The 10,649-nt window shown below is 42.2% G+C and overlaps 1 protein-coding gene across 1 annotated transcript; it reads left to right on the forward strand.

Annotated features, from left to right (window-relative positions):
- Positions 8,465 to 9,229, forward strand: LOC109847053. The gene has a single exon (XM_020416301.1). The coding sequence runs from the start codon at positions 8,465 to 8,467 to the stop codon at positions 9,227 to 9,229; it is 765 nt and encodes a 254-aa protein (XP_020271890.1).

The following is a 10,649-nucleotide window of genomic DNA, read 5'->3' on the forward strand; positions in this document are numbered from 1 at the left end:
ACCGTTTGTGAACGATACGAGGTTCCCGATCAGTTCATATCTTCACCATTCCGAAGTTCCGTTGTTTCACGTAGTTCGTCGGTTTACTTCAAGCGTTCGCCGACATCAATCAAGCTTCTGTGAACCAGATGGTGACGTTCATCATCATCTCTTAGCCTCGAGCTGTTCGTGGAGACCTATAGGCAATTTTCAACGCCTACAGATACCCCCTCCAAAGCGTTCCAGTCTCGTTTCTTTTATAGAAGAGGCTGGAATACTTTGGATATGATTGGTCCAACCTTCGGTCAGTGTAAAGGACCTGCCTTCAATTCTTGACTCCTTCGATTTTTAGTCTATTCAATGCTTTGATGAATAGCTGAAATCCTTCCGGCGCCGCGTTTATCGTCTGGCCGTCGTCGAAGTCTCAAATCTAAAACTGATGAGTTGAGTTTGGCTCGTGTCATCGAGTTGACTTTGAACTGACTATCCCCATTATGATATATTGACTCACGTTGACTTTTTGCTCGCAACGCGTTGACTGACGTTAACCTAGGGTTACGCGTTGACAGGCGTTGACCTTAGGGTTTTGAACGTCGTACGTTGACTTTTTGATCACAACGCGTTGATTAGCGTTGACCTAGGGTTACGCGTTGACCGGCATTGACCTAGGGTTTCGGATCGCTTGACGTTGACACAGTTTATACTCGTACGTTTGCTGGAGCACACAGTTTAAGCTCTTAAGGTATTGGAGCACGGTGATCCCAAATGTCGGAGCTGCAGGACCAACTGTTAAAGCTGATTCATCTGCATGTATAGATCTTATCCTGAAGTTGTTGGATTCTCAAGTCACGAGACCAACTAATGGAGCTGGTGCGTCAATGACTCGTATTTATAGAATTTTTGGTAAATTCTCAGCCATCAACAGGTTTGATGAGCCTTTACCGACTACCGTTTGAGTCGGGCTAGCATGCAGTTTGTTTAGATTCGTTCTGCACATAACGTTGTGCTAAAAGAGTTAACTCTTTTAGTGCTACGATATCGAATACGTAGACTTCGTCTTTCTCACGGGAATAGACTACCCGGCAACGTGTGTTAGACGTAGACTTAGGATTTTTGGCAAATCCTCAGCCATCAACGGATTTGATATGCCTTTACCGACTACCGTTTGAGTCGGGCTAGTAAGCGGATTGTTTACTTCCGTTCCGAATGTGACGTTGTGCTAAAGGAATGAACTCCCTTAGACTTGATGCTACGACTTCAAATACGTAGACTTTGCCATTGTTACGGGAATAGGCTACCCGGCAACGCGTGTTAGGCGCTGACTTATCCTTACTTAGGATTCAGGATAAAAGTCCCCAGACTCGGATTCTGGTATCTTCTTCAATCGGTAAAAGACTAAACCGGCAACGCGTATTAGGCGTTAGCTTATCCCTGCTTAGGCTTCGGGATAAAATTCCCCGTGCGTGTGAAGCACGGATTTTGTCGTTATTAATAACAACCTGCCACAATATTGAATATGTGGGCTTTTGTCCTTTTTACGGTCAAAGACTAACCGGCAACGCGTGTTAGGCGTTGATCTATCCCTACTTAGGATTCGGGATAAAATTCATCATGCATAAAAGATATGGATTTTTGTTGCTACGATGCTGAATACGTAGACTCGGTTGTTTTTTTTACGGGAACGAACCACCCAGCAACGCGGGTTAAGCGCTGACTTATCCCTACTTAGGCTTCGGGATAAAATACCCAGACTGGATTCTGGTATCTTTTTTAATCGGTGAAAGACTAAACCGGCAACGCGTGTTAGGCGTTGACCTATCCCTACTCAGGATTCGGGATAAAATTCCCCGTGCATAGAATGTACGGATTTGAAGTTGAGAATTGTGTCTTTTCTCAGGGCAGACTGGAAAATGGAAGAGGATGAATTTTATATTCTATCTCCCGGCACTGAAGAGGAAGAATTTTATATTCTATCTCCAGTTGGAAAGGAAACTCAAGGTGGGATCTCCACCCTCAGAATCCGAAATGATGAAACTAAGAGTGGGATCTCCACTCCGAGAATCGGAAAGATTCAAACGACCCTAACTTTTATAGGATTGGTCATTCGATCCAAAAAGAGTCCCTCATTTATTGAGGAGAAAGCCTAATTTCGACCCTAACTTTTATAGGTTTGGTGGAAAAAGGAAAAGATGGAAGTCTTTCGTTTATCGAAAAGGATAACTCAATCTTAGTCCTAACTATCTGCAGGTTTGACTAAGTAAAGTTGGAGACAATCCTAACTTTTATAGGTTTGATTGCTCAATTGAAAGTGGACCTCTCGTTCATGAAAGGAATCAAGAGGAGAATCTGGTTGTGGTCCTAACTTTTATAGGTTTGACCAAGGAAGCAGTGGAGTGGGAGGTTTGAGGCGATCTTACCTTTTATAGGCTTGATCGTTCAATTTGAAAGTGGATCTCTCGTTCATGGAAGGAATCGAGAGGGGACTTTGGTTGTGGTCCTAACTATAGGAAGGTTTGACCAGGTAGACAGTGAGAGTGGGAGTACAAATCATAGTCCTAGCGTTATGACGCCGGCTTCAACCAATGTTTGGATGCTATTCTTTAAAGTAAAGCAAGCCTTGGTGGGATGAAGGATCCTCCTGTGGTACGCACAGTACTTCGGATCTGTAGTATTGTCAGCTTCCTCCTGATTTGTGATGGGCGGCAGCTTTATCTTGTTGTTTTCAAGAAGGGTCTCGAAGATGGCTGGAACGTCTTCGTCCTTGAATGAGTACTCTTTTTGGAGCCTCGGATCCGAACTATTCTGCTGTCTTCGGGACTGCTGTTGCGATGTCTGATTAACGTCAACAACTGTTGTAGGTGCCTTCCCTTCATTATGGGAAACGAGACCCGGATTCAGAGGGTTAGTCATCGGTTAGCATCTTTCAACCTTCCTCCTTCTAAGGAATCGTTTGGCCCGCTCTCCGCGCGCCTTCAACTCTCTCCAGGTATTGAGTGGCTCTACTCCCATAACGTCCAAGATGTTAATGGACAAGTTATTATGACAGGTTTGCAAGACGAATTCCTTCGTGACGGGATCCTTGCAGTTCATTGCCTGATTGCGGAAGCGTTTGATGAAGGTATCCACCGACTCTCCGTCTTTTTGTTTCTCATCGAAGAGTGTCCTGATCGACACTTCGGCGTCATCATCGAAGAAATGAGCGAGGAACATGCTTTCCAGGTCCTCCCAGCTGTTGATGCTTCCGATCTGAGGCGGCGGTACCAATCAAAGGCGGACCCGCGAAGGGTGCTAACAAATAACCGGACCATCAGAGGCTCGTTGCCAGATATCACTCCCAAATGGGACTTGAAATAGATCAGGTGCTGAGTGGGGGAACCCTTCTCGTCGAACGGTGTGAAGTTGATCAGGTTGAATTTCGTCGGATACGGAATCGATTCCCATTCTCTTGGTTAAGGACACGGAATCCCGGTCTTCTTCACCTCTCAAGCAGACATCAGGGCATCAATTTTGCTTTCGAGATCCTTCATCTTTTCGGCATCATCTATATCCTGTTTTGGACAATTTTTGAGAGGAATAATACGACCACCCCCAGTGTTATCATCATTGGTAGGTACACCCTCAGCATCGTTATTTTTAGTGGGGCCACCCCCAGCGTTGTGTTCATCCACATCTGAATCGCTACCTGCTTGGTTAGCAGTGCTGCGACGGCTGGATTCTCCTAGCTGATTCGACAAGGCTCGGATTTGTTGGTCGTGCATTTGTCTCATCTCCTGCATAGCCATTTCCATCTCAATCTTGAATGCCTCTTTTTGTTTGGCCAAGGCTTCCTCAACCATTTTGGTTACTTCCTCGGTGTTAATCATAAACACTTCACAGGATTGTCCTGGACTGGATACCGTATTATCAGAGGCAATTGCCGAGTTAGCATCTGATGCTTCATCATCCGAGGATAAACCTCTTTGCATTCTCTGATAATCTCTTTGTCTAATAGTTCCTGATCGTAACCGGGTTAGACGATGCGATACAAGCGGATCAGAGCTAGAAGGTCGAATCGATTTTCCCTTATCAACCATATTGATGGTAACCTCTGGGGGTTCGTCACCTTGAACGACCGATCGTTTCTTACGGAGACGCTTTTGATTGGACTTAGCCTTTTCGTTGGAGATCCTCTCAAATATCGCGACCCTCTACGGAGCGGTCTTGGGGCAGCTACACGCTGATAATACTGCCCTAATAATTTTGATACACGGACAGTGAGAGTCCGCTTCCCGAGTACTTCTCTTTTGAGATTTATTCGTACCCCTAGCCCGATAGTACAACTCATCGACGTTGCGGTCGGAGTAACCTATCGGCTGCTTACATGGATTCTCAGGTATAACGCGTTCGTCTGTCTGACGCGTTTTCCTCTGAGTAAACATTGCCTTGTTGGCATCTACAGGAGTCACACGTTTGGAATCACACCCTTGTGAGGGTGAAACCTTAACGGGCTCCTGGTTTTCTGCACGTACCTCTAAGCGGGCTGTTGTAGAAATTTAATTTGTTAGGAGGTCGCGTACGACCCCCAGTCTGGATGTTTGCTTGAAGCTCCTTTAACGGTCTCAAGCTTTCCTTAACAAGCGCTTTTTCTCGATTCTCGGGTAGGGCACCGACACGATCCTTCAATGGGATTCTAGATTTGGAGAGACCCACACTGTCATAGGGCTTCACCGGAAGTGCGGGAGCAGGGTCTGGAGTTGACGAAGGCCGGAGAGCAACGTCGCCTGCTTTTGCCTTAGGCACTGATTTGGTTTTTTGCACCCAAACTTGTTTGGATCTCGGCGATCTCTTAACTACCTCTCCCTTTTGCATTTCCTGTGCTTTTCGCACAAGGGTCCGGGCATGCGCAAGCAAGGCGCGGCGCTTCTGGATTCGCTCCTCGAGAGTAGAGCGGGTTCTTTTGACACGAACCCATTCGTTAATTGGAGATCGAGAGGAGGATTCCGATGCTGGTCGTGGCGACAGATTAGCCACTTGGCGCTTTCTGAACTCCAGATCTGCTTGGTAATGGAGTCCATCCACCTGATCCAAAGCCTTGGCGAATTAGTACGCGAGGCGTTGGCGTTTTCTTTGACGTGCTCTCTTTGATAGAGTTGGCGCATCTTCAGCAGTCGGCTCCTTGATCGCGAAGGAGTTCAGATCTGCAGATCTGGTCTCATTGGATGCCGATATTCGACCTCTTCGAGCACCGGGATCTTGATCGTCGGCTGCGGCACGACAGCTTCGTCAGCGAAGCTGTTGGCTCCCACTGTGGTCACCAGTTTGTTTGCGGTGAAAGTTGATATTTTCATTGTTATCGAATCTATTACAACTTTAGTCGTTACAATAAACTCGAATTAAATAAAAAAAGTTGATCTTTTTATAAGATCTCTTTACACAATGAAAATAAAAAGTTTACAACTTTATCAAACAAACGCAGAGATCGTTTATCGGTCTTTTGCTTGCGTGGGATCTTTGCCTGTGTCGGGGTTTATCCGTGGACCACCGTCGATCAGATCTGATTGCTGAAAAATTCGGCAGAGCTTCGTCTATCCGCGAAGGGATCGAGAAAACCGTAGCTCTTATCTCGGTGAAGCGAGATAATCACTCTTCTTAAGATTACCGTAACGGGATAATCCTAAGGAACGGATCCGGGAAACTGTAGATCTGATGAATCTCTCTCTCTTGCGTTGAAGAACTCGATCCGATCTCTCCTCCTCCTCTCTGAAATCCGTGCACCTTCGGTCTTCAATCCGGCAGGGCTTCGCCTAATCTTCCAAAATTCCAGATCTGAAAAAATAAGGACACGGGGGCTCTATTTATAGGCTTTACGGACGTCCGGGCGGTTAAAACCACCTAAAAGACCATTTATGCATTGGAGACACCCCAGGGTGTCTCAAACTGGGCCGAGACACCCAAGGGTGTCTCGCTCGTGCCGAGACACCTCGGGTGCCCCAGTTCAGCCTAAGACGCTCCGTTATGCCTATTCGTCCGTTTCCGCCGTAACTTCTTCATCCGAACTCGGATTTGAGTGATTCCAAGTGTGTTGGAAAGCTGACGAGGAGTTCTACAAGTTCCAATGATTAAATCATCCACAGGATAAATGAGACACGAAGGGTATTTCACTGTTTGTGAACGATACGAGGTTCCCGATCGGTTCATATCTTCACCATTCCGAAGTTCCGTTGTTTCACATAGTTCGTCGGTTTACTTCAAGCGTTCGCCGACATCAATCAAGCTTCTGTGAACCAGATGGTGACGTTCATCATCATCTCTTAGCCTCGAGCTGTTCGTAGAGATCTATAGGCAATTTTCAATGCCTACACTTGATCTACACGTTCTTAAACCCAAACGCACCAATTTTGGGGTGAATCCGTCGTGTTTTGACCCTTTATCCACTCGCTGCAATTTTAACGATTTCGAATGAATAGAACTTTTTGCACGGCTCAATGAATGGTCAAAACACGACGGGTTCACCCCAAAATTGGTGCGTTTGAGTTTAAGAACATGTAGATCAAGTTCAACGGAGCGGATCGCAAAAATTTTTTAGGAAATGATGTGATTTTAGACCGCGTCCTTAGGTGGGAGCCTAGGGTGTCACCTTAGATTCACTTTTCTCTATATGAGAGAGAGAGAGAGAGAAATATGGAGAAACTTGGTACCAAGTTTCTTCATTGAACTTGGTAGTGAGGTGGCCAAATCCCCACCCTACATCACACCTTGAAGAGAGAGCCTCAATCACTATTCATCTACTTTAAAAAAAAGCTTTATTTTCAAGGTGTGATGTAGGGGGGTGATTTGGCCATCTCACTACCAAGTTCAATGCAAGAACTTGGTACCAAGTTTCTCTATTTTTCTCATATATATATATATATATATAGTGAGAGAGAAGATAATGAAAATGCAAGGGGATGTTGAGCCTGATGCATTCACTTACAACATGGCGCTCTATGCAAACTAGGGCCGATGGATAATGCTACCTAAGATTTACTTTTTGCATTACCTATATTTGCATTATCTTTGGTCATTCTATTCGAGGACAATGGAAAGAAGCTATGAGCACTACAACAAAATGCACTCCGCTCAAAGCTAGGTTTTGTACCGACTCCGACGACGGAGGAGCAGGAGGATGAGGCATATCCTTCGCCGATGTTTGCGTCTTGGGATTCATCGCCAACCAGGATTATTTTTTCGCTCAGGGTAAAAAAAATTCCTAGCTACGTCACTGCTCTCATGAGAATGTATTTTCTACGATCTCGGAGTCTTAGCCGCTGAAGGCCAATTTCCATAGCAAACAGGTTACATGCATTCACTCGTGGTTCCTGATCTTTTTTTTTTCTCCCGCCTTGATGAAGACATAAGTGGGAGAATTCATAATCAAGGATCAAAGGAATAAATCCAGCTGTCTCCTTTTTAAGTACTTTTCACAAATGAAAGAGGCATGTGCTTCAATAGGAAGGACATCCCCACAAATCACAGCGTTGGCGCACTTATAACTCAAAGCTTAGTTTATGCCTCATGTATCGTGGCTAAATTGGGACGAGTCGATTAAAGTTGGACAAAATCATAGGCTCTGAACTCTGAAGACAATCCATTTTGAATCTTTTTATTAAAAAATAAATATAGCACCTAGAGAATAATGCACGGGGCCATTCATTAATACACCTAATGGAGCATTAGGGACCTTTCAAGATATTTTTTCCCTCCCTCTTTTTTTTAATGAACTTTCAAGATGTTTTTTGAACATGAGGGTGTAAATATGAACTTCTTTCAACGAAAAAACTCTTTCATTTTCCTCCTCTTGATGACAATTTATTTCTTTATGGGCATGAAGATGCATCTAAAAACAAGGATAAACAAAGACACACAAAAACTAGGTCTCTTTCCGGCCTCTACAATGGCATCTGGTTGGTCTAGAAAAGAATTTAGCGCAGAGTAAGGAAAGAAAAAGAAGTGAAATGAGGTCTTCATGACTTTGAGGAAGATAACATGACTACATTACTAAAGCTAATCATGTTTTAGGGTGAAATCCTACATTGAGAGCCCCCTGTAGAACATCACAAAGAGATAATATAGAATATGACTATCAATTTTATATTACAAACAATATGCAAAACTTTAAAAAAATCAATATGAACAATCAAAATATCAGTGTAAACAAAATACTAAAACATTCTTAACATTCTTTCTAGCCCATGAATTGATCAAGCATTATGGCAGGAAATCCTCAACTCCAAGAGCTATCCTTAACATTGACTTAAGGAAAGCTTTTGATACAATAAATTGGAAATTCATTGAAGATATGCTTACTGACCTGGGCTTTCCAAATAACATGATTAAATGGATCATGCAGTGTATCAGTACACCAAAATACTCTGTATCTTTAAATGGCACACTTCATGGTTATTTTGAGGGGGCTAGAGGTTTAAGGTAAGGAGATCCTCTCTCTCCATACTTATTTGTTCTAGGAATGGAATATCTTTCAAGAAGATTAAGTATGCTTAAAGATGACAATCTGTTCAAGTATCATCCAAAATGTTCAAAGCTGAAAATTTCTCATCTCTTCTTTGCTGATGATTTATTGCTCTTTTGCAAAGCTGACCTATATTCTATTGCAAGATTAAAGGAATGCCTCTCAGATTTCAGCTGTGTCTCTGGTTTAGAAACAAATCCTAGCAAATGCTCTATATATATGAGTGGTATTGGTGATGACTTAAAGGCTCAAATCTGTGCTCTTCTTAACTTTTCTGAAGGAGTATTGCCTGTGAGATACCTGGGTGTGCCATTAATTTCCAAGAGGCTATCTTATATGGATTGTTCTCCATTGATTAATAAGATATCTGCCCAATTTCAAAATTGGCAAAAGAAGAAAACTTTGTCCTACGCAGGAAGACTGGAGCTGATCAAAACTGTTATACTGGGTATCCAAAATTTCTGGACTAGTAACTATGTACTCCCAGTTAAAGTTCTGGAAAAGATTGATAGTCTCTGTGCTCAATTTTTATGGAATCATAAAATTCATCTGATTTCATGGTCTGCAGTGTGTCAAAGCAAAGAACATAGAGGTTTGGGGATCTACTCTGCTAGAGAATGGAATCTTGCAGCTGCCATGAAACTCCTTTGGATGATACATCTCAAGAAGGATTTATTGTGGATTAAGTGGATTCATGGACATTACCTAAAGCAGTCAAATATCTGGAGAGTACAAACTAGAATAAACGATTCATGGATGTGAAAGCAAATTCTTAAAGTGAGAGATAAATTGATATTCAAGTTTGGCAGTGCTTCAAATATGCAAAATATTATCAGCAGGTGCTGCGTGGGAGAAAAAATACAGATATCTTCTATCTATAATGAAATCATTCTACAAAATGCACCTGCTACTTGGTCTAGAACAATCTGGGATAGTTGGCTATATCCTAAGCACTCTTTCATCCTCTGGCTTGCTACTCAAAACAGACTATTGACAAAAGACAGGCTGTGTCACTTGAGAATCCTTGACACAAATTTTTGTGTGTTGTGCACTTATCAAAATCCAGAAACCTGTAGACATCTCTTCTTTGAGTGTGAGTTTTCAGCTACTATCTGGAACAAAGTTATGGACTGGATCAAATTCAAATGGAGATCCTGTAGCTGGGAATGTATTATGCAATGGTATAGTCTGAGGCTGAGAGGTAAAGGATTCATGAAAAAGCTTAAAAGATTAGCACTGTCAGTCACAGTGTATAATATATGGAAAGAAAGGAACCATAGAATTTTTCGGCAAGAAGCAAGGGGGACTGAAATTGTGTTTCGGACAATGAAGCATCTGATTCTTTCTAAAATTCTCAATGATGATGTTCCTCCTCACATAAGAGAAAGAATTGAGCATTTGTAAAAAACAAATATAGTTGTCCTTCCAGTTATATCTGGAATGTTTTGATGTACTCAAATTTCACATTTTGGTTATGAATAAAAATTTTTCATTGACCAAAAAAAAAAAATACTAAAACAACGAAAGTGCTATGAAAAACAATACAATCATCAACTTTAAAATTATACTCGGACACTAGTTGCATTCTATTGGTTTCACATATGTTTTCTTTGTAGGGCCCATTATATGAATTTGTTTCCCCTGTTTTAGTGTCTAATTATTAGCATGTAATTCAACACTGACACTGCATTTACTTTTTAAAAATCTGTAAATCTATTAATTAGCATAACCTACGTACTATTTGGTCCTAAAGAAGACATAAAAAAACCATCAAGTCCTTGTTGGTCGACTAAAACTTTTCAGTTTAATATATCTTGTCTACTATTTGGGGCTCTTGAACTCAAGCGATCCCATAATTTTATTTTTATTAGTAGTACTTTTATGATTTTTTTCCTTTTGGATAACTCAAGTTACTTGTAAAATCAGGGAACTTAATCCAAATTTCTCTCCTTTTCTAGCTCTGAAGATGATGGACAAGAACCTAACATTGAGGTTGGTGATTTGATGGATCTAAGGACCATTGTTCTGGAGAATGGCATCATTAAAGCATTAATTAAGTTAAAGAGTAATGCTTGCTGCATAACCTTTTTTCGACATTATTTTTTGCATGTCGGTGGTTGGATCACTTAGGTAGTGTTCGGCAATTACTCTAAAATTGGGTCAAGGCTAATCCTAACTCTGT

The sequence above is a fragment of the Asparagus officinalis genome, chromosome 7 (genome assembly GCF_001876935.1).
Source record: "Asparagus officinalis chromosome 7, Aspof.V1, whole genome shotgun sequence".
Lineage (NCBI taxonomy): Eukaryota > Viridiplantae > Streptophyta > Magnoliopsida > Asparagales > Asparagaceae > Asparagus > Asparagus officinalis.

Excerpts from the sequence above, each read along its gene's own strand:
- LOC109847053 (XM_020416301.1), top strand. The coding sequence starts at position 8,465 with ATGGAATATCTTTCAAGAAGATTAAGTATGCTTAAAGATGACAATCTG.